At 36.5% G+C, this 25657-nt stretch overlaps 1 protein-coding gene across 1 annotated transcript; it reads left to right on the forward strand.

Annotated features, from left to right (window-relative positions):
• Positions 1–216: 216 nt before the first annotated feature.
• Positions 217–25657, forward strand: LOC311096279 (uncharacterized protein; the record flags this gene model as incomplete). The annotated part of the gene is made up of 7 exons (XM_084135346.1): positions 217–751; positions 22309–22719; positions 23240–23632; positions 23716–23787; positions 24535–24927; positions 25051–25452; positions 25554–25657. 7 exons carry the CDS (start codon positions 217–219, stop codon positions 25655–25657), a joined length of 2310 nt encoding a protein of 769 aa, XP_083991472.1.

Here is a 25657-nt window from a genome sequence, read left to right on the forward strand (position 1 = left end):
CACATTGAAACGGACCACCAGCCATTGGTAACCATCCTTAACAAGCCTATCCACACAGCTCCAGCAAGGCTGCAACACATGATGCTAAGATTGTAGAAATACAACTTCACAATCACATACAAAAAAGGAAAACACATGTTCCTTGCCGACACATTGTCATGTTCCCCCAGAGACTCACCAGACGGACACACTGATGACAGAGCTGACTTCGAGGTCATGTCAGTTCAACACATCTCGTCTTCCAGACTGAAAGAGCTTCAAACTCTTCAAACACATCTGCTTCGTGACCTGTCCTCCAGTACAATGATTACAAAACTCAAAAGGCACTTTGCAGTTCATGGGAGTCCGCACAAAGTCTTTTCAGACAATGGTACCCAATTTTTCAAAGAATTTGCTGCTGCCTGGGATTTTAAACACACTACCAGTAGCCCTGAGTATCCACAAGCTAATGGGCTAGCCAAGAGGGCAGTGTGGAGTGTAAAACATCTAATGGAGAAATCCAAAAGGGAGGGCTCGGATGCGTTTCAAAACTTGCCCAACCTCAGAAATATTCCACACGACGAGACACTGGGTTCGCCAGCGGAGAGATTAATGTCGAGGCAGACGCGAACAACTCTGCCAATCAGCAAGTCCATTCTGGTGCCAGCCTCAAAGGACAACGTTTCTGTCAAGACTCAACTCTCAAAGAAGAGACACTGTCAAAAGACATACTACGACAAGTCCAGCAGAGCTCTCCGGCCACTCATACAAGGTGAGATAGTGAGACTTGCAACTTCTAAAGGCCATGACAGAATCAGACTTGTCAAACAGCTCTGTGATGAACCAAGGTCATATCTTGTGGAGACTGAAGGAAAAGAATACAGACGAAACCGAAAACATATCCTTCCTGTATCCTACCACAACCACAACGGTTCGAGCACAGCGATATGTCATTTCTCTTTGACCAGACCCCCTCTGTTGAATCTAAGTACAAATACTCCACTCCAAGTGAAGTCAAAGAACAATGCACCCCACAAGGAGCCGAGAAGAAGCCACTGAATGAACATTCAACAAGAATTCTTTCCACAGTTCCAGAGACCAGAGCAGGTCGCCTTTGCAAACCAAACCCTAAATACATGGAATGAAGGAAAAAAGAGGAAACAGTTCAGTTATTTAGTAACAAAATGTTCAATTTGTAAATGTTGACATTACTTTGTTTAAAAAAGGTTAAGTGTAAATAGACTTTCTTACTCTCAGCTTAACTAATCTATTAAATGTGTTGCTTATAAAGATAAAGGCTTTGAGTTAACTTACAATGTAAGGAACTTCGTAGGGAACTTTTCATTAAGGAATATCTGTCACAATTAAAGAAGGAGGATGTAGAGCATAGTGCTCTGTAGCTGTAGCCCTCAAACCGTATTCACTTTATAGCCCTTAATTCTGTAATTGTGGACAAATGTGGGCACAGAGGACTCAGATGTGACCCTATTTTTTATTTATTATAAATGTTATATCACTGTCTTCGATAAAATTTTGTCTATCCATTTATGGTGTGTTTTTTTATTTTGGGGGTATTTTTGAATTTATTTACTTCAAAAAGTACCATATTTTCTATGTAAATTATGCTTATTTTTTTGAGTGTGAGTTTTTGGCATGATGAGAATATTGTACAGGATCAGCCCTTCATTTGTGTGTATGTGTATGCATTGTATTGGATCTATTGATTTATTTTTACAAAAAAAACAAGAAGAATGCTCTAAATTACAGTTTTTGCTCTAAATTACATTACTTTCACTTTCACTTTCACTTTCACTGTCACTGTCACTTTCACTTTCACTTTTTCCCATTCATTTCTATGGGTGCCCATTTTTGACCCAAATACAAGATTAAGGATTTTTTTTTTCACCCACTTAACATTGTAGAATTGAGTCAAAAAAAAATTGTGTGTGTTCAGGAGGCAAACTTAGGAAAAGTGGCCAAGTCTTGTACCGCTCAGATCAAGGGAAGTATTTTTTAAAAATAAATCAAAATTATTTTGCCCACATTTGTCCAGAATACGGTTTTAGGGTTAAATCCAACAGACTAAGTTGTAAAAGCTTGCTTCTACGCATGCGCGAGTATACAGTGATGAAGTTATATGCTTGCATGTTGAACTTCTGTATCTCCTCTAGTAAAGTTATATGTTGTTAAACAAACCTTTGCCTTGCCGCTCGTCATTCAACAGTGAGGTTCAGTCAGTGGTCAGATTTCCAATACATTTTCTTGTATTGTTCTAGTTTTCAGTCATAGAATGTGAAGAGAGAGGGAAATTGAAGAGCTTGTAGGACAGAGAGCAAGTTCACATTCAGGCAGTCCTCTGACACTGTCCTCGATTGATCCTTTCGTGTGAGAGCACATTAATAACATTAATAACTGTTGACCATTAAGACCCACTGCTGCATTTATGCAACATTCTGATAAAAGTAAATATTATTATTACTAATATCATATTGTTGAATGTTGTGTGAAAGTGTTTCTATTACTAAACCTGTTTAGAATTTGACAACAAAATATTACAGATCAAATACTTAGAAGATTTCTACATTTGATCATAAACAATCAGCAATACTGTGTGTCAGTAGTCAATGGCCATATTGTGTGATTCAGATTTCAAATTCCTGTCAAACGTGTTAAGATACATATTTGAGCTATTAGATAAGTTTGATAAAGTAGAAAGTAATATAAAGTATGAACTGCTTATGTGTAACCTGTAAAATGTACTGATTGTGTACATTGTGTACACACTGTATTCTTTATAATTGGTTTTAACATGATTATTTTACCATTTGTAAAAATGTGCAGAAACTGCATTCATCATATTTGCCATTGTGTGATAATGCAAAGTAAAATAAAAAGATTGTTAATGCAGTGGTGGCAGTCATGTACTGTAAGTAGATTTGGGGAATCCAGATCAACTGCATTTGCAAAAATGAATGGAAAAATCCTCTGACAACTGCACTTTGGTGACCTGAAAAGAATCATTTATCGTCTTGGTTTCCTAAAACCTCGGTTTGGTTCACCTAAATGTGAAAAAAAATTACAGGGAACCTGACTATCAGGTTTGACTACACGAACAAAGAAATACACAGTTCTTCTCATGATATGTTCATACTTTACTGTTGTTCAGAGAATGAATAGTTCTTTATACTGTATCAGTGACAAGTTAGTGCCAGATTTATGGGTGTGAATTAAAACTTCTTAACTTTAAACCTAATGCAATAAATACATGAACAAAAAACAAATAATTGATTTAATAATATTTAAAATACACTCCTGTTCATTAATTCATGCTTCATAATTAACTAATGTTCATTTATTCAGCTTGTTAACAAAATGTATTAGTATGCACAATTTAATACTAACCTGGATTTGCTATAAATGCTGTTCACATAATGCATTAATCTCTTCCCATTTTGACAAGGGAGAATGTATAATACATTACATTTTTTTTTTCTGATTGCTAACACCCTATAACTGATACATTCACTATAGCAATTAATTCAGTTCATAAGACAACAACACATTTCTCAAAACTATAAACACATTTCACTTGTTATCACACACATTCCAATTTTCTCAAAGTTTTCTGCAAAACTTTACACAAAAAGGCCCTAATTTTTCACCATGGTTTAATCATGTTCACATTCAGAAGACAAAAGTACAGATTATAATTAACTCAAGCATTCACAATGTGAACTCAAATAACACAAATGTATCCATGCATAAACATTATAGAAAAACTGATGATACACTGATCAGAATCTCAGGATGATATAGATACGGCCACAGATGATTATGTGATTTGAAAAATGCATCCTACCGGTGGGAGTAACACAGAACATTGAAACTATTTTCTTTTTAGAGCTGCTTTACAACCAGAATTGAACTTTGTCTGCATCATTATCATTATTGCAATCATTATTTTCCTGTTTATCCATTTAAAGCTGCTTTGAAACAATCTGTATTGTATAAGCTATTTAAATAAAGGTGAGAGAGAGCTGATAAAAGTAGGGGGAGGGGAGATCTATCTATCTATCTATCTATCTATCTATCTATCTATCTATCTATCTATCTATCTATCTATCTATCTATCTATCTATCTATATGTCTGTCTGTCTGTCTGTCTGTCTATCTGTCTGTCTGTCTGTCTGTCTGTCTGTCTGTCTGTCTGTCTTCTGCAATGTTCAGATGAGGAATGTGGAACATTCCTAAAGAGTCAAATATTTTCTTCTCCGGTAAACCTGTGAATATAGTGTTCATTTCTTTAAACTTTCCAAGGCCAGAGGCCAGAGCTGATTCTTTACTTTAAATGAAATGATCAACAATGGGACGTGCATGTCTTATGAATGATGTTGTGTCAGTTCAAACAATATATTAAATATATACATATATGACAATAATGACATGTTCTCACTTTAGGAAAGTACCAGCATTTGTCTGTTTGGCCTAATTTTATGTAGCCTATTCTCTGCGATCTTTGTAAATTAGTTTCCATGATTAGGATTTGTTGCTGTTTCTCATTGTCTTTTTCCTTCACTGTCGAGACCCAAATATTAGACACCCATTTGTCTAATGCTGATCTCCAAACGAGCATGCCGTTTCCCAGATGTTTTAAAAGGCATTACAGTTTACTTTAGGGTTTAGCTTTGAGTGTTAGTTGCTTTCAAAAAACATTTGAAGTGTATTTTTTGCATTTCTGTTATGATCTTGTTAGTTTGCACAACTAACAAACCTTGCCTTACTTGACCACTGCCTGCATCCTTCCAGATGTCTTAGGGATGAACTCTAAAGCTTTTAATGAGACCATTATTTAAACTAATAATTATTTACCATCATTAAATTAACATGAATCTTTCCAGTGACCTTTGGATCACTCACTGTGTGTTTTAAGGTACTATTTTTGTAAATTTGACAAATAAACAAATAAAACTGGCCCATCGTCATTCCATCTAGATTCACATCTATTCGAGCACAGAGTGAAAGAATGTCTTTCTGAATGCAGGCGTACACGAGGAAACTGTCAGTTCAAATAACAAATATCTCAATGTCACATGAAAAAAACGGTTTAAGCTATTGTTGAGGAATTACATCTAGTTCCAGTAAAGGTCCACCTACAGTTATTAAAGGCACTGATAAGATTGTGAGCGCTGCAGTTCAGCATCACTGTATTGAACTGCTGAAGAGAGAAACTCATAGACCAGTCATCAATCTGAGTTTGCTCTGCAGCAGCATCTGACCTCAGGTAAAGTCACTTCTGTTTTATCCCTTTTGGTCACCAACTTTGGATGGATCCAAATTATTTTGTAAAGTTTGAATGTTCTCTATATTTTGTAAAATTTGACTTTAAGTATCTGTGAATGTTATGGTTGTTTTACAAATGTGCACACCAAAGAAAGAATAAAATATAACAAAACATATTTCATGTGTGTGTATGTTGAATGTGTGTGCAGGTGACGTTCATCACAATGAAGTTTCTAATCTCACTGTGTGTGTCACTGCTGCTGCTGATTAATGGTGAGTGCTTTATAATCTGTCATGTGAAATGACTGAATATTATCACAATAATATATAATTATGCTTATATTGTGTTTTTAACAGGTGAAATAACCAATGGACAAACACCAGGTACAATAATTCTTTCACTTAATTTAATCTTCAATTCATCCTGTTTAAAAAACGTAGAAAGAGAAGTAGTAGAAATAATTAATATGGTAAAAGTTTTCCTATTGATATAAAAACTTATAAAAAAGCACAAATTGATATAGTGTAATTTTTTTTTTTTTTTTTTTTTTTAACAGTAAAAGACTGCAAAAATTGACAGTAAAAGCTTTATTGGTTCACACTAAGTTCCTGTACTAGAGAAAACCTGTATTATATCTAACCTCACATTTCAGTAAATACTGTTAAATGTACAATCTTTGGAAATAAAAAGACCAATCTTCTTATAATTTACAGTGAAAAACTGTACACTGACATTCCCTAATTCCCTGCATGGAACTTCACATTTGATAGTTTTAATTTTAATAATTATGTTTCTTCTTAGTTTCTTTTTTCTTATCAGTTTTGTACATTAGGGTTTTATTTTACATACTATGTTGTTAAATTAATGTTTATTGCAAGATCAGCAGGCATGACAGAAAAAACTTTACTTGAGTAAATAGCTTTACCTCCATCCTTTACAATTTAGGGCTTCATCATATTGACATTTTTTAGACATTAATTGCTCTATAAGAAGTTTTAGTGGGCTGCGAACAGTATGACCAAATACCAGTTCAGCAGGACTAAAACCTGCCGACTCTTGTACAGTCTCACTCACTTCAAACATTAAGAGAGGCAGGCCGTCCACCAAATCTTTCTCGGTTTCCACACAATACGTTCTAAGCATGTTTTTTAGTAGGGCTGGGAGGAAAAAAATCGATTCATTTCGCAATTTTTTTGTTTACAAGAATTTTTTTTTTCTTTTTTTTTTTTGAATCGATATTGATTCAAATTAATTTTGTTCTTTTACTGAAAAGAATGATTAGTTGAATTTAATTATTTTTTTATCGTAAGTGGTTGCACACAATTGATTTTAGCTATTTTAGTTCAACTTAATGCATTTGTTTAAATGTAGCTAAAATCAATTGTGTGCAACCACTTATGATGACATTTTTTTATTAAATTCAACTAATACGTTTTTTTTTCAGTGCACCCTACTGTGACTTATGCAGCTGAATACAAAATAAAAATTCAAAACCCACAAAGAATATTTGTGGAACAGTTCCCAAAGGAAGGACCAACCTGGGAACATGGTCAGGGAACGTTTGCTGGGATCAGTACAGTTCACTCTCCATCCAGACGCAGGAAATGCATGATGATACTATACCTCCGTTCTCTGACTTCTTGAAAAGCCACACATCATCACTTAACTGGACTGAATACTCGTTGTGTTAGTAGCCTACATTAGGTAGCAGAGGTGGAAAGAGTACTGAAAATTTGTACTCAAGTACAAGTACCGTTACATTGCTGAAACAATACTCAATTACAAGTAAAAGTACTGGTGTCAAAAAAGTACTTAAGTAAAAGTACAAATTACTCTTCTCAAAAACTACTCAGAGTACTAGTTACTAGTTACTTTTTAGCTGGCGATAGTTAATGTATTACCAATAAATATTCAACCAAATCATAGATTTATGTAGAAAATAGCTACTTTTAACATGTTTTACCTTATTGTCGAAGGACATTAGTGGTCATGATACTGGAATTTCTAACTTCAATATGACACCTTGAAATATGTCAATATTCAGTAGGCCTAGCCTATAATTTTTAATACCATCGGGAAAACTACCACATACTAAATATTTTAATATATACATTTTTGTCCATCCATTTTGTCAAGGCAATCATTATTTTCAAGCATCGAAAAACACAACACTCATTGTAACAGTGATCTATTTGAATGGAAAAGTTTAATTCAAGTCTTCTGAAGAGACACGTCCACTTTATACCGTGAGATTTTAATTTAGGCTTTTGTTTACATATTTAAACATTGATCAATAACCATTACAATAATCTAACTTAAATATTTACTCACTCAGTGTATTTGTCTTTACAATAGGGTAACGTTAACTGTTGCAATAGCTCACACACAGCACAAGGAAGCTTGATTTCAAACTGAATTTAATTTGCAAAAAAGACTAGATTTTTCATAACTTTTGACAGCGTTTAATTCAAGAGCATGGAGAGATTGGAGCTGGACGTCATTTGAGTTTGCAGTGAGAACCACTTGGAGAGATTCGCGATTGCACATGATATGACACAGTCCGAGAGCGCACACTCAATATCCGAGTCCAGTTCATTCGTATATTTGAGAGCTCGCGTCCAGTTTTCTGCGATTACATGAATGTGCCCTCGCGTTACAATATTGCACTCGTGACATTTGCCATTAAAAAATGCCATAGAAACTTGCAGGTATTAATAAAATTATGCGTAATAGGCCTACCTGCAATCCCGCGCTGAGAGGAGGCGGGTGTGTCAAATTCGCTGTCGTTGAGATGAGAGAATGCGAACGCGCAGCTGGTATCGTATCGGTGTATAGGCCTATACTGCAGAAAATGAGTATTGACTGACAGATATTTAAGTATTGATATGTATCAAAATATAGTTATTTTGACAATACTACTATGTAGTTTGTTGTTTCTCCAAACGTTCAGTCCAGCCATTAATCACTCTGAGCTCCTTGCCTCCTTCAGCTATTCAAAACCGGCTGCGACTGCGGCGGCTTTAATTCAGTCCAAATATCAGGGGTTTTATTGGTCCGTTTACGATCGAATATTTTTATTGGCTACCTAAATGCCGGTCAAAGATTTGAATATCAATTCAAATTGTACTCAGTAACGAAATGTGATTTTACAAGTAACGAAGTAAATTACTTAGCTTAATATGTACTTAAGTACAAGTAAAATTACAGATTTAAAAATATACTCAAAAAAGTACAAGTACCCAAAAAAACTACTTAATTACAGTAACGTGAGTAGTTGTAATTCGTTACTTCCACCTCTGTTAGGTAGTCAACCAGAATGCCGATTACCGCCTATTACTGCCTATTGCAAACAGAGTATGTGTGAAACGGGCGTGACCTGTTAACATGGGTGCGGAACAGATACGCTCTGCAAACAGAGTATATGTGAAATGGGCGTGACACTTCTTTTTCTGTCAGTGGTAGAGTACCGGCTAAATAAGAGAAGTAGCAGTACGCAAGAAAAAGTGCAGGTACGCTTAAAGGAGAACTCTGGACAATTTTAACATTGAGCTCATTTTTTTTGTAAATTTGGAGTGCTGTCAGTACAGAGAACAACGACAAAAATCGGTGTTGCCTACACCGTGTTATCCTCTTTTTAAAATTTGCACCCTGTTGACTTCAATGGGGCAAGTTTTAAACCTGCTTTTAGCCTCTTAACATCCTTGATGTGTCATTACAAGTGCACAGCCAATGTGAGTGATTCCTTCAGAGTGAACACGGGTGAATCTGACTGCATTAGATGTGAAAGATATGAATAAAAGTGATGTTAATTCAGCCAGCGCACATACCTGTATTTACTTCCTGTTTTCGGTCGAAGTCCACAGTAGTCGATTGTCGAGTTCACGCGCATAGGTTTAGTTACCTATGATCACGCGCGTGAACTCGACAATCGATTACAGTGGACTTCGACCGAAAACAGGTAATTAAATTAAAACAGTTTAGAAAAATAAAATAAAATACAGTACAGTACATACAGTTGGACGAACAGTGGCACAGTGCTCATTCAGTAAATGCATAGCTAAACAGATGTGTTTTGAGCTAAACAGATGTGTTTGGCCTAATAGCTAAAAGCAGACTCGCCATGCTTAGAGTGAACCCTTGGTATTTCTAGCTGATATGATCCTAATGATCTGAGTGATCTGTTGGGTTTATATTCAGTGAGCATATCTGCAATATATTGAGGTCCTAGGCCATTGAATGATTTATATACCAGTAATAATACTTTAAAATCAATCCTAAATCTAACTGGGAGCCAATGTAAAGACCTGAGGACTGGTGTGATATGTTCATATTTTCTGGTTCTGCTCAGAATCCTGGCGGCAGCATTCTGTATGAGCTGCAACTGTCTTATGGTCTTTTTGGGAAGGCCAGTGAGGAGTCCTTTACAATAATCTACCCTGCTGGTGATGAAAGCAAGCACAAGTTTCTCTAAGTCTTGTCTGGAAACAAAGCATCTAATTCTTGCAATATTTTTCAGATGATAGTATGCTGATTTAGTTATTGCTTTGACATGACTACTGAAACTAAGGTCTGACTCTAGTGTCACACCGAGATTCCTGACTTGATTTTTAGTTGTTTGACCTCTAGAGTGAAGGAATGAGTTCACCTTGAGAACTTCATCTTTGTTTCCAAACACAATGACTTCAGTTTTGTCTTTGTTTAACTGAAGAATGTTTTGGCACATCCAACTGTTGACTTCATCAATGCATTGGCACAAGGAGGGCTTGTAATCAATGGGGCTGTAATCGTTAGGCGATAGGGCTAAATAAATCTGTGTGTTGTCTGTAGTAAGCAATTTGGTTCTTTCTCAATTGGCTCATTGGGAGCATATACAGGTTGAACAGGAGTGGCGCAAGAACTGAGCCTTGAGGGACTCCGCATGTCATGGATGTCCACTCAGACTTATGGTCTCCTATACTCACAGAATAACCTCTCCCATCTAAGTATGACCTGAACCATTTTAGGACTATCCCAGAAAGCCCCACCCAGTTTTCCAGCCTGTCAAGAAGTATGTTATGATCGACAGTGTCAAATGCAGAGGTCGAGTAGTACCAGCACTGATAATTTGCCTGTATCAGTATTTAAGCAAATACCGTTTGTTATCTTTATGAGCGCTGTCTCTGTGCTGTGGTGCGGTCGGAAACCAGATTGAAAACTGTCAAAGTATCCATTCGAGCATAAGAATTTGTTCAGCTGATTGAAGACAACTTTTTCAATGATCTTGCCTATGAAAGGAAGATTTGAGATTGGTCTATAGTTGCTTAATATGGTCTTATCCAGATTGCTCTTTTTCAGGAGGGGCTTGACAACTGCAGTTTTCAGGTTTGGAAAACCCCCAGAGAGAAGTGAGGCATTTACCACTTCTAGAAAATCTGCTTCTAAACTGTTAAACACACCTTTGAAAAAGATGTGGGAAGTGTGTCAAGAGCGCAGGTTGATGTTTTAAGTTGCTGAATGGTTTCTTTCAAAATTTTGCCATCAATTTCTTTGAAATCAGACATAGTAACTACTTTCTCAGGTGGTCTGATCTGTCTGACCCCATAGAAACGCAAGGATGTGCTGATCACCTTTCTGATATTATTGATTTTCTCAGAGAAGAAAGAAGCAAACTCACTGCACATTTCACTGGGAATCTGGCTTGGAGGGTTTGTCAGTCTCTCTACAGTAGCAAAAAGAGTGCGTGTGTTGTTTAAATTGCTGTTTATAATATTTGAGAAGAAAGTCTGTCTAGCTTTGCCTAGTTCCATATTGAAAGCATGAAGGCTGTCTTTGTAGATGTTATAATGGACTACAAGTTTTGTCTTCCGCCACATGCGCTCTGCTTTTCTGCATTGTCTTTTCATATTTTGCACTGCTGTTTAGTTTCTCCAAGGTGCTTTTTGTCTGCCACTCTTCTTCCTGACTTTAACAGGAGCAATATCATCAATTACACTTTTAACTTTTGAGTTAAAAGAATGAAGGAGAAAATCAACAGAGTCAGCAGATATGCTTGGTGTTAAGGATACAGCCTTCATAAATAGTACACTAGTGTTCTCATTTAAGCATCTCTTCTTGACAGACACAGATCTAGCTTCAGTGGCAGGAGAGATCAATATATCAAAGAAAATACAGAAATGATCAGACAGTGCTACAACCTTAATAACAATCAGTGAAATGTTTAGACCCTTACTGATAAGTAAATCTATAGTGTGTCCATGATTGTGTGTGTCCATGTACATGCTGAGTCAGATCAAAAGTTTTTAAAACAGTTTTGATTTCTTTTGCCATATTGTTTTCTGCACTATCTATCTGAATGTTAAAATCTCCAGCAATGGCAAAACAGTCAAACTCTGAGGTAATTGTTGATAACAGTTCTGTAAAGTCCTCAGCAAAGGCTGGAGAGTATTTTGGAGGCCTGTAAATAATGATAAGTAAAATGCGTGGAGCACCTTTTAACACAGTACCCAGATATTCGAAAGACGGGTAATTCCCAAATGATATTTGCTTACATTGATAGATATCTTTAAAAAGAACAGCTAGACCCCCACCTCTCTTAACAGCTCGTCAGACACTCATTAAAGTAAAGTTAGGAGGGGATGTTTCATTAAGGACTGTTGCACTGCAGCTGTCTTTTAGCCAGGTTTCATTTAGAAGCATAAAATCCAGGTTGTTTGTGGTTATTAAGTCGTTGACTAGAAATGATTTATTTTTAAGTGAGCGAATGTTTAAAAGTGCTAACTTAACAGTCTTACTTTTTGTCCCCACAGCAATCTTAGTTTGACATGTAATAGGCACCAGATTAGTTGGGTTTGCTGTACGGCTATTGAAGGCCTTTCTATCTTGTAATAGAACAGCAATAGAGAAAGATACAGGCACACTGGGTTCCCGCTTGTTCTGTAAACATTTGAGAAAGTTACTATTATCATAGCAGGGACCCAACACATATCACTGAGAGCTGGTATCAGTTGTTTTTGGTTCACCTCGAGCAGATGGAGGAGGGTGTGGGCCCTGGCGTTGTGGCAGAGGCCGAAGAGCTCTCACAGGAGGAGGGGGGGGGGGGCGAGCTGGGCCTGCAGGCTTTGGTGGTTGAGGTGCCTGCCGTTTTTTGGTTGGTATCTGGGGGCTTGCAGCAAAAGAGTGGGATAGTTTAGTTCCAGCATACACCAGATCTGTGAAAAGCACAGAAGTGGAGATGCTGGAGAGAGGGATAAAGTGTCTGGTGAAAGGGGCTGTTGCTCTGGTGTTATCGGAAGCTGTGATATGCTGTCCTGGCTTCCCTGGCTGTTTTCCAGGAAGTCGTCCTTGGGTGCTGAATCTTGGGGCAGTTCTGATATGTCTGTCTGTGGTGAGCTCTGTGGGCAGGGCTCAGCTGAGATTGAGTCTGTGAGCAGAGGTTGTTGTGGCAGAGTGGTGTTATCATTGTCCTTGTGTGATATGTCAACCGCATGTCCATTTTGCTGCTGAAGTGAAGTCCCGTGGTCATTCATACTGTGTCCAGGTGTGTGTGTGCTGTTCAGATTGGCACACACTGCAGAAGGATGATTGAGGGAGAAGTAGATATTGTCCTTTAACACTCTTGAACCAAGTTTGTTTGGGTGATGGCCATCCCGATGAAACAGTTGTCTCTGACTCCAGAAAAGATTGAAATTGTCAATGAAGTTCACTCCTTTTATATTGCAGGGGTTTTTTTGCAGCCATGTATTAAGCCCAAGCAACCGTGAAAACCTGTTTGTTCCTTTTGCTGGGAGTGGTCCACTGATGAATGTTTGAACTTTCACTCTTTTAAGTCAAGTCAAGTCAAGTCAAGTCAAGTTTATTTATATAGCGCTTTTCACAACATAGGTTGTATCAAAGCAGCTTCACAGTATTAAATTAAAACAATACATCAATGTTTGTTTCTAGTGGAACGTCCACGTTTGGTAATGCTGATCAATAGTATCGTTGATTGATTAATTAAATTAAATATCCCCAAATATCCCCAACTGAGCAAGCCAAAGGCAACAGTGGCAAGGAACTGAAAAACTTCATCAGGTGACCTAATGGAGAAAAAAAAAACCTTGGGAGAACCCAGGCTCAGTCGGAGGCCAGTTCTCCTCTGGCGTTTATGAACTAGAGGTCGGATTTAACTGTAAGATTAAAAGTATTATATGAATGCCTGGCTGAAGAGATGCGTCTTTAATCTAGTTTTAAACTGGGAGAGCGAGTCTGAGCAACGAACAGTATCAGGAAGACTATTCCAGAGTTTTGGAGCTAAATGTGAAAATGCTCTCCCTCCTTTGGTGGATCTGGATATCCTAGTTATGACCAAAAGCCTAGAATTTAGTGACCTTAAAGAGCGCGATGGATTATAGGGCGATAGAAGATCGGTTAAATAGACTGGAGCTAAGCCGTTTAGGGCTTTATAAGTCAGTAGCAATACCTTGTAATTAATACGGAACTTTATAGGTAACCAATGTAGTGATGATAAAATTGGTGTTATATGATCATATTTTCTTGATCTAGTTAGAACTCTAGCGGCGGCATTTTGGACTAACTGTATCTTGTTTATTGAGGTTGCAGGACAACCAGCTAATAAAGCATTACAGTAATCTAGTCTCGAGGTCATGAATGCATGAGCTAACTTTTCTGCATCAGAAACTGATAGCATGTTACGTAGCTTAGCAATGTTTCTAAGGTGGAAAAAGGCTGTTCTTGTAACATATGAAATATGATTTTCAAAAGACAGGTTGCAGTCTAATATAACACCCAGGTCTTTTACTGTAGAGGATAAAGTAACAGGATATCCTACTATGTTAAAGTTGTATTGTGAGAGGTTTTGTGGGTGGTTTTTTGAACCGATGATTAGTACCTCTGTCTTGTCTGAATTTAATAAAAGAAAATTGCGCATCATCCAATCTTTTATATCTTTAACACACTCTGTCAATTTGGATAATTTAGCGTTTTCATCCGGTCGTGATGAAATATAGATTTGAGTGTCATCAGCATAACAATGGAAACTAATTCCATGTTTCCTTATAATATTTCCAAGTGGCAGCATATATATTGAAAATAACAGAGGGCCTAACACAGATCCCTGCGGCACTCCATAGTTTACTGGAGTTATGATCGATTTTTCTCCATTTAAATAAACAAAATGGTAGCGGTCAGATAAATACGATAAAAAATCTAAACCAGCTTAATGCTTGTCCTTGAACACCAGTATAATTTTGTAGTCGATCTAAGAGTATTGTGTGATCTATAGTATCGAACGCAGCACTAAGATCAAGTAAAACTAATATTGAGATACAGCCTTGGTCAGAAGCTAAAAGTAAATCATTAGTGATTTTAACGAGCGCAGTTTCAGTGCTATGATGCGGCCTGAATCTAGACTGAAACTTTTCATAGATGTCATTTTCATGCAAGAAAGAGCCCAGTTGGGCGGACACAACTTTTTCTAGTATTTTAGACATAAAAGGTAGATTTGAAATGGGTCTATAATTTGCTAGATTATGTGGATCTAATTGTGGTTTCTTAATGAGAGGTTTTATAACTGCCAGTTTAAATGTTCTTGGAACATGACCTAAAGATAAAGATGAGTTAATAATATTGAGGAGAGGCTCTTCCACTACAGGTAACACTTCTTTCAGTAGTTTAGTTGGTATAGGATCTAATAAACATGTTGTTGTTTTAGATGAAGTGATAAGTTTATTTAACTCTTTTTGTTCTATAGCTGTAAAGCACTGTAATTGTTCTTGCAGGGTGATAATTGAGGCTGAATTATAAGGCGCGATTGAGGATTGAACGTTTACAATTGTGGTTCTAATGTTTTCTATTTTTTCAGTGAAGAACTTCATGAAATCATTACTACTAAACTGTAACGGAATATTTTGTTCAGGAGACATCTGTTTATTTGTTAGTCTAGCCACAGTGTTAAATAAGAACCTAGGATTGTTTTGGTTGTTTTCTATTAGTTTGCGGAGATGCTCAGCCCTGGCCGCTTTTAGGGCCTTTTTATAACGTGACATACTGTCTTTCCATGCGATTCTAAAGACCTCTAAGTTAGTTTTTTTCCATTTACGCTCTAAATTACGGGTTTCTCTCTTTAGAGTGTTTTAAGTGTTTCAAAAAGTTCATTGAAATCCTTCTTAAGGAGTTCTGACTGCTGTTTATGAATATCATTCTTCCCCACATGAATGATTATTTGATTTGCAGTCTTATGTTTCATCAGAATGTTCTGAAGTTCCCTGTTTACATCAGAAGTTGTTGCTTGTGGAAGGCAGCACGTAGTTGTATCCCTGCTGCTAATGTTTCTGATTATGGAGTCCCCCACTATCAGAGTCCTGGGCTCGGCAGCGCTCTGAGCTGAGTGCCGCTGTCTGCTCGACCTTGAGCGCCAGTTAGCATCAGTGTTAGCTACTGGCCCATTCAGTCTGTGTTCGAACACATTCATCACATTTGGGGATTCCTCATTTACATTCATTAGTACTTCAAATCTGTTCTCAAGATGTATAGGCGGTGGTAGGAGACCAGTGTTTGCAATCCTTGTCAGAGCTGTATCTGGGGTAGAGGATGCTACTGCGGCAATATGTGATGCTCGTGACAATCTGATGTCTCGAGTGCCTTTGGGTCTCGCTCCCTGTTTGTGCCATCAATTTGTAAGTCGATCAGCTTGTTTCTCTACCTGTCGAGGAGCACTAGTTTCATGGGACTCACCGGCTATATGCTGAGGGTGTCCATGACAAAGCTCTGTTGTGTGTTCCGTCTGGTTTGGTGGTCCCGTAAGTAATTTTGTTTCAAGAACTGCAATCCTTTGTAAAAGTCTGTGGCAGTTAGTGCAGCAAGTAGATTCTTGAACCAGAAGAGGCATTTTCTCTCTTATCCTTATGAATGTAGGCAGTTGTGTTTTCTTTTCCCCGGAATGTAAGCTGGACTGGTAAAAGAATTCTGCGTTTTTGTAGTAATCCAAACTTTGTAGAATGAGCACTGTGCTGAATAGCTGAAGTTAAAATTAGGTGATAAAAGGAAATAAAATATAAAAATATAGGAGATAAAATGTAAAAGCGATAGAGCAAAGCGTGGAGCAGTAAGCAAGAGCGTCCGAATAGTAACTGAGCAGGAAGTAGCACATGGCACAAGGATACACATAACAAGTTCACAACAGACAGGACTATAACACAAGCACATGACAAACCGGGAGTGTCACCAAACCAAGATTTAAACTAGACAGAAGTGACAGAACCCTGACACTAACAAGTGGTTTTTATACAAACTATAAAATGTGTCTTTTCATTGTGAGGCTTTTTCTGTCACTTAACACTTAGTCATCATATTTTTCTGCATTACTAAACATTTATATGAAAATCACTTCTTCCATCCTCTATGACTTTCCCTCTTCTGTGGAAAGTTGTGAATTTTTGAAACTTGTTTTTAATTTGTCACAGTCACTGGTTACAGCACAAAGGAAAGTTGTCAGGATCTTGATGCAGCAGTTTTTTTTTTAATTAAACAAATTCATAAATTTACGAAACAGTAACAGAACAACCAATGTAACGATGAGGACAGACAAAGAACCCCAGGGCTTAAATACACACCAAACAAGAGGAACTAATGAGACACACCTGAACAGAACTAACTCAATCACTTAGTAACCATAGAAACCAACAAGGAAGATAGAAACAATAAAAAGATTAGAAGAACAACAAAGAAACTCAAATATGTACAGAACAGAGAAACAGATAAAAAAAGAAATGAAAACCTGACATTTTCTGCTCTTAGTAATAGGGTTCAGCAAAAGAAAATATGATACAATATTGGTTCTTTATAATAATAATAATAATAATAATAATAATAGTAATAGATAAACGGATGGATGGATGGATGGATGGATGGATGGATAGATAGATAGATAGATAGATAGATAGATAGATAGATAGATAGATAGATAGATAGACTTTTTACCATTCCATTTGCACACTGAATATGGGTTTAAAAGGTCAGCCGCAAAAATAACTGTGCCCACTCCTTTTCAGAGCTAATTTTCACAGTGTCTTTAGTAAATCTGGACAGTAGTTTTTAAGGCCAAAAGATGGTTTGTGCTAATGCGAGTGTTAGTAAATCTGGCCCAGAATCTGTCATTTCAACTATAGGCTACACTCTGCTTACTTGGCTTTTTTTTCTATTATTCAAACAAGAGAGAAGGGTGTACGTTTGTACAGTTCAAATTTGAAATCATAAGTGTGCTAAAACAGTCTATTGCTCTCTCTTGGCCCATTTTGTTGGATAATTTAGTATTTAGGCAACAACAACAAAGAAACTTTAGGCAATGTCTCACTTCAACTTAGGGAAAATGTACAGTTATACTGTAATAATAAATAGTTATTTTTCCAATAAGTTTCACACAAAGAAAGAAGATCAAAGAGTGGTTCAAGTAAATCAAATTTGAATCAGGATGGGACAATGGTTTTATAAGAGAATTGGGGTCCTTCATATTCACACAGGGCCCAACAGTAACAGAAGTTCCAGGGTGCCCTCATAGTCCATGAGCCTTGTTTAAAAAGGCATTGTGTAGGCTATGGGACACATATATTCAAGCATAAATTAAATTTTTTTTTTTTTAAATTCATTGTTAATTAGTTTTCTGAACCAAACTGGCTTGCGCGGCCTTAATCAGATATAGTTGCAGACCACCTTTAGTAAATACACCCACTGGTACACATTGCCAGTATAGCAGGTTGAAGTGTTCTAACCAGACGTGATGCGATAAGAAGGACCTGGCTACAGCCTGCAGATACCTACCCTGATTGGCTCGATCATTTTTCATAGGCATACATGATAGAAAATGTGTCTGTAGTCGGTGTAGGAAGGAGTATTTCATTAAAAAAAACCTGGAAAAGCTGTACAGTTTCACAACTCCTTCATTATAAGGCACAGCCTTGTAGTGAGCCTATGTGAATTCACTCCCCTACAACCAACCAGAGCGTTATCCCACCAGCGGAGCTAGTTGATAGACCGTATCTGGTCGGCAAAACTACGAACACATCTTCCTTTTTAAGAATGACTTAAGTGCCGTTCTTTGTTCTTTTCCCAAAGAAAAGCTTAACACCAAGTCCTCCAGAGTCGCGGCCAAAGCTGATTCAAAAGACCGCTGTTCGCCAGCAGCAGCAGCCATTCTTTGTTTTCAAGTAGCAGGGAACCGTCGCAACTCTGCTGTCATTATGTTAAGCCTGCCCGCCGACTCTATATATATACAATGTGATTGGCCGGACAAGAGTTTGGTTTTTCCAGCTCGAAAGCCAATGGAGAGTTGTTAGATCACCCTGGCTGCAAAATAAAATTTTCTGCCGCTAGGGTGCGTCTAGATTTCTAGGCTAGAATTACCACATACTTCTGACTCAGATCAAACTTACTGTAAAAAAAACCACTATTAACGTAATCATCTAAACCTTTGTAAAATACACGACAATGACTCGTTTAGCCTATGATATCTTCCTTTATTTCAGATGAGAACATTTCTTAATGCAGCATATATTTTATTTAGTTTTAACATGTACAATAGCCTACTGCCTACATTTAAACTCGTTTAACAAACATTCTAGAATCAAAAGTTAAACCTTTAAAAGCAATTTAAGTGTAATCAACTGGTCTCTGTTCTCCCGTTTGCACGGTAGTGGTAATGGATCTCTTGCGGGAGCTGGGCTCGTGTTCGGCGGGGTTAACTTCAGACCGCCGCCTGCGTTTCACTCATTACCGAAAAATGCTGTGACTGACTCCATAACCTGCCCATAATAAACAAACATTGCACAGCTCTGAGAACATATTTTAACATCTGAAGTAATTAGATTTAGTAGGCTATCTTTAGAAATAAAATTTTGTTTTATGCAAGGGATCAAGGGTTGCCTTGCATAAAATAAAATAATTTACAGCAAAGTAATGATTTTATATATTAAATAAAACACAAAACAAATGTAGGTCGACTTTGCCGAAGAAATGCACCAAATCAGCGGCGCTGAGAACTCTCCAAAAGAGGATGCAAATGCCCGCGCTCTTGCATCACCAAATCACTGTAAAATATAGGCTTCCACGATATTGCCGGAACTTGAATGATGAAAAATAAGTTTAAAATGTAGCCTTTAAGAAAAAGGTGTAATGTACATTATGATAAGTTTTGCTAATGAAATACAAAGTTTGCTTATTTGCAGATCAATAGGTAAATGTCTACACTTATCTTTCTTATTAGAGCTGAAGAATGACTAAGAATGACTAAAACTGGCTAGAAAAAAATAAAAAAAATGTATTAGTGCTTTTTACTTTTTAAGTACTTTAAAAATGAATTAAAAGTAATATTTTATTGGGGTATCTGTACTTTTACTCAAGTACTTGATTTGTGTACTTTAACCACTGAAAAAAATAAAATTAAATAAATAAATAAATAAATAGATAAAAACGCATTATTGTAGTGACTACTGTGTATGACTGTTCATTAGTAGTCACTTCATAGTTATTTTTCTTGAACCTTAATTAGTAGATAATTAATAGTAGTTCTTCAGGAGGTATGACAGAATTCAATAGTTATTGATTAACTAACTGTTACTTAACACAATCATAAAATTCCATTACATACTGACTAGTTAACACATCTTCCTTATTAGTTAACAGTAGTGACTTAAGTGTTAATGAAGAATTACCTATTAGTTCTTCAGTAATTTCTTATTAGTTATGTAGTAAGTGGGTCATTCTATAGAAATGTCCATTTTTCTGTCCCAAGCCTTTACAGAAATATTACACTTGAAAAACACTTTAGGATTGCAATTTCTTTATATTTTAAAATAAAACAATATGTTATTTGAACAATTACACCAATTACATATAAAAATCACACTGATGATATCACTTGATTTATCTCATGATTTCATATGAAGCTTTTAGTTGAACTGACCTACTTTATTGTTAGGGAATTGTAAAAAAAAAAAAAACTTGGAGTACAAATGGATTAAACTACTTAATTTAGTCAGCATACCATGATTGACAACATGTGGTTTGATACCTTGCAGCAGCCATTTTGTAAAATTATTTTTTCATGAAAATTGTCACTGTAACACCAGTGACTCCTATTTTTATTCAAAGCTATTCATTTAGATTGTATGCCAAATGTAACAATTTAGTCTCATCTACTTAATTATAGTTGAAGAATAAGTATCTTTGGTCTTATGCATGTTATTGGTCATTCATTGTGTCACTGGTGTTACTGTTTGTTTTCTGTCACATTAAATAAAATGTCACATGATAATAATTTTACATCCATTTAATTCTTCTACACTCAAAAGTTAAGATTTAAAGGATTGCATCATAACTTGATAAAGTTTTCAAATATTTTTATTGTTACAGCAAAACATGGTTGGGCAAATGAACTAACATCATTCAAGCACAATTTTAACAAACCTGATTAAAATAAATAAAACATAATCTCCTTATTTGTTGCATTATTATTATTTTTCTGTAACTCTGACTACATGTGCTGAAAAAAATAGAAATAATGTTTCATAAAAACCTTTAATATTGCCAAAGTAGTAATGTAACACCAGTGACAAAAAAAAAGTACATGCAGTTTTTAAATAAATGCACAAACAATATAGAAAATCATTAAGCTTTCATTTATGTGTATTTATAAAGTCAAAGGGTAATCTAATAATGTGGTTTAAGTTTAAATGTTAGAAAAAGAAATGCATTTTAAAGGATTAGTTCACCCCAAAATGAAAATTTCCTAATAATTTACTCACCCCAATGTCATCTAAGATATCCATGTCTTTCTTTCCTCAGTGGGAGAGAAATTATGTTTTTTGAGGAAAACATTTCTGGATTTTTCTTCTAACAATGGACTTCATTTGTTACCATCGTTTTTAAGTCAAAATCAATGCAGTTTCAAAAGTCTTTGAAGTGTTTAAACGGGCTGTACGCGATCACAGCTGAAGAAGAGGTTGTTATCTAGCGAAACGATAGGTCATTTAAAAAATATATATATATAATTTATAGACTTTTTACCTTCAATAGTTCAGAATCAGATTGAGCTGATCAACAAACGGACAGGGAACTACATCATCACGTTGAAAGGTCACGCCGGCGCCGGCAGAAGTACCGGCCCACTGTTTACAATGCGCCCGTACGTAGGAGGATAGTTCAAATAGTATTGTTTGCTATTATATATATAGTAATAGTATTCAGTGAATATGAATATGAATAGTATATGAATAACATTCTGATATGAATAGTAGTTCAAATAGTATTGCTGGCGCCGGCGTGACCTTTCAACGTGATGACGTAGTTCCCTGTCCGTTTGTTGAAACCCCCGAGTATGATGTAAGAGGAAATCCACAACTGAGTCAAACATCTAGAAATAAAGCAAAACAAATTAAAACAAAATAAGTTTTCTTTAGATATTGAGAGACTGAAAGAGACTGAAAGAGAGACGATAGTAGATGTGAAAAGGATAGGATAATAGGAAATGTCATATATTACAAATACTGTATATTGAAAATAAAGAAAATATATATTTGGTCTTATCGAGGGAATGCGCTGATTGTAGTAGTTTGTGATCTGGATGGGAAAAAGCATGAAATATATGATTTACAAACCCTTATTTGTCCTTCACATTAGTACTGTTATTTATTAATTTGTTTATTTTAAGTTTATTTTGAATTGTTCATACAGTAAACATCACACTCTTTAATTATCTGATGATGATCTTGAATGTAATTCCTTTTTATGTTTTGTTTCAATGGGAAAATAATTTTACCTAAATTTTTGAATCTCACATTTATCATCAAAGTTCCATAAAAGTATAACTTTGTCATAAGTCGAGATCAAGGGTCAGTTCTGAGAGAACGGTATAAAGGATACACTTGTTGTAGGTTTAGTCAGTTTATTTAGTTCATCCTCATTTTACCATCCCAATATGTTTTCTTCCAGACAGACACAGATGTTAGATGTTTACCTGTACTCTTGTTTTTGACACCTCAGTGAATGAGTGAATGATTCTTTTTTCTTTATTCTCTCAGAACCTACAACTGATCCATGCTATGATTATAACACTCTTGATGAATATTGGAGAGACATACGGCAAAGCCCAAATCAGTACTATGGATATGATGACACTCTTGTTGAATGGAGTGGCTGGTATCGGCTGTATCTGAATGGAGAAAGTGCCCAGATGTCTGAGTGGTGTGTGAGTCATGTGGGATGTGGTGGTGCCACTGGACTGTATCTCAACGGTTCTCATCCAACACTTGAGGATGGAGTGGAGACCTGTGAAGTCGTAGGAACTAATGCAGCGCATTGGTGGGGCGCCTACAATCAGTGCGGCGCCTACTATTCCACATCCATCCGAGTCAAAGCCTGTCCAGGAGATTATTACGTCTATGAATTTGTCAAACCCAACATATCATCCCCCCAGCCTATGTACTGTGCAGGTACAATTTTCAATCTTATCTTTATAATTTTTTTTATGTCAGTATAAAGTGTAAATGCTCTTACTATTAGATAATTGAACAAACATATTTTGTTTTATGAAAATAAGCATGTTTTAACTAGTGTTGTGCAGTCCATTAACTATTCTATATAGTAGGTTATGCTACAGATCAGTAGCACCTACAGTAGATCTCTTTGTTACACAATTCCTCAAATTACACATTATGCCATTTGTTCAATAATTAATAAGTAAACTAACAATGTATATGAAAACATTGTGATATTACTCTACAGTCCTCTTGTGCCTATCTGAAGTTAAGTTTTTTTTCTCAGATTAAAACTTATTTGCACAGCTTTTGTCGTGTAGACTTGCCCCATTTTAGCCTGACAGTACACTACTGGTTAGAGTAAAATTGCTCGAAATCATGTAATTAACCATCATAATTGGTCTTATGGTATAAAACTCTTATGCTCTTTAGGATGTTACATATTTTAACAGTACTTTTGCAAACTCCATGACAGTTGCTTTCCAAAGCATCAGCAGTGATCCCTGCTACAACTATGAGTCTCTGGATCGTCCCTGGAGAGCCAACAATGAAAGTGGAGATTACATTTGTGATGAACATTTCTCCTGGAATGGCTGGTACCGGCTTCTCTACTATGGAATGGACATCCGGATGTCAGAGACCTGTGTTAGTTCATACACCTGTAACACAAACCTCAATCTGTGGCTCCTTGATCCTCACCCTCAGATAGAGGATGGAGTGGTGACCAGGGAGGTCTGTGGAGGTAGTTATTATTGGGGAATCTGCTGTATTTACAAGACAAAACCCATCAGAGTGAAAGCGTGTCCAGGCAATTACTATGTCTATGAACTTGTGAATCCAGCATGGCAGTGTGCAGGATACTGTACAGGTATTGTGCTTTTTTCGTTTATTTAAGAATTTTAAACCTTTTTGTAAATGATTTCTCAATTACATGAATTTCCTTCTTTTTAGATGTCAACACTATTTCACAGGCAGTTTCCACTACAAGTCCAGATATCTTCACTAGATCTACCATCACCTTGAGTAAGTTGTAAATAATATGAACGAATATATAAGTGTTATTAAAAATTATAAAAAAAATTAAATGAAAGATTTGCATTACAGTTGGAATGGAAATTTTTATGCATAAACATTTTCACTCTTACACAGTCGCATTGCGTATAAAATGGTTTATGAATCTCATGATTATTACAGTGTTTGACTGGTTCAGATTTTCACCTATGACACGCAAATCCGTGAAGCGCTCCATATTTTTTTGTTGGCTCTACTCTGTACACCTCACTTTTTAATGCTCTTCATGATAAATGTCCAACACTCACACCCACATTCAAGAAAACAATAACTAAATCAACTAAGAATAGGGCCGGGTGGGGTGCTCTGTGGAGGGCCTGAAGAGTGGGGTGGGGTGGTTCTGGCATCAGGTGCCCCTGGATCCAATCCTGATGATTGCAACATTTCAACACAAAAATTTTCATCACTCACACACTTACACGCACGGACATGTCTATTCATGCACACACACACGTTCCTCCTCCACCAATATGTTTCATGATGTTTACAATCACAAGCTCTGTTTATAATTTCAATGATTTCAAATAGTCATTGTATACTGTACGTTTCATGTCTTTTACACTTAATTGGGTTTTGTAAGGTTTGTGTGTTTTTGTTAATATTTGGTAAAACTTAATTTAAAAAAAAAGATTTTCACCTGTGAAGTTCATCTTTGTAATATAACTTGTTTGTTTTGGTCTCATCATCTCTCTCTAACAGATTATGACCCGTGTAATAACTACAACATACTCGACAACTACTGGAGAAGCACACTCAATTACTGGCCTATGTATGGATACATATATGATCATGATGACACTCATGTAGAATGGGATGGCTGGTATCGACTCTTCATTAATGGATCAAGTGCTCAGATGCCTGAGTGGTGTTTTTATTACATGTCATGTGGAGGTTATATTTCTCTGTATCTTGGTGACTCTCATCCTCGGCTAGAAGATGGAGTTGTTACTCGTGAAGTTTACGGTACTTACTATGAACAGTGCAGTCACTACAGATCCGACCCGATCCAAGTCAAAGCTTGTCCGGGAAATTATTATGTCTACAAATTTACCAGACCAACTCTTTCAATCCCAGCTCCTGTATATTGTGCAGGTATATTCATTCATCTTTATATCTGACATGCTTCTCATGAATTGTACTGATTTATATTCATATTATTCATTTGAATATATTTAATCTGCAATAATGCTTTCTTCCTACTTTTTCTTTAAATAGTACCTTTCTCCACCCCAAGTGTCGACCCCTGCTACAACTATACCAGTCTGGATGAGCCTTGGAGAGCCACAGACAACTCTTACTATAATAACTATAACCACTATCGTATGTGTGATTATAATGTGGAGTGGAATGGCTGGTACAGGATGTTCTACAATGGTGAAAATGCTCAGATGCCAGAATCATGTGTAAATCAAGGCATGTGTGGCACTAATAACCCACTGTCGCTCAACGGCCCTCACCCACGGCTGAAAGATGGAGTGGTCACCCGTCAGGTCTGTGTCTTCTCATGGAGCGGCTGCTGTAACTACAAATCCCACCCTATAAGAGTCAAAGCCTGTCCAGGAAATTACTATGTTTATGAGTTTGTCAAGCCAATGTATTGTGGAGCTTACTGTATAGGTGAGCACTTACTCATATGATTTTCAGCCATTTACTTTTCTGAATTTTGTTTGAATTGAAATGAAATGATTGTTGTTAATATAAAATGTTCCTAATACCAGATCCCTCAAGTCAGTCCATCTCATCAACAACCGAAACAATCCCATCCATAGAATCCATTACTCCACCAATCACAACCACTGGTAAAGTCTTGCTTCCTTTATAA

This window comes from Abramis brama, assembly GCF_963993115.1.
Source record: "Abramis brama genome assembly, chromosome: 14".
Classification (NCBI taxonomy): domain Eukaryota; kingdom Metazoa; phylum Chordata; class Actinopteri; order Cypriniformes; family Leuciscidae; genus Abramis; species Abramis brama.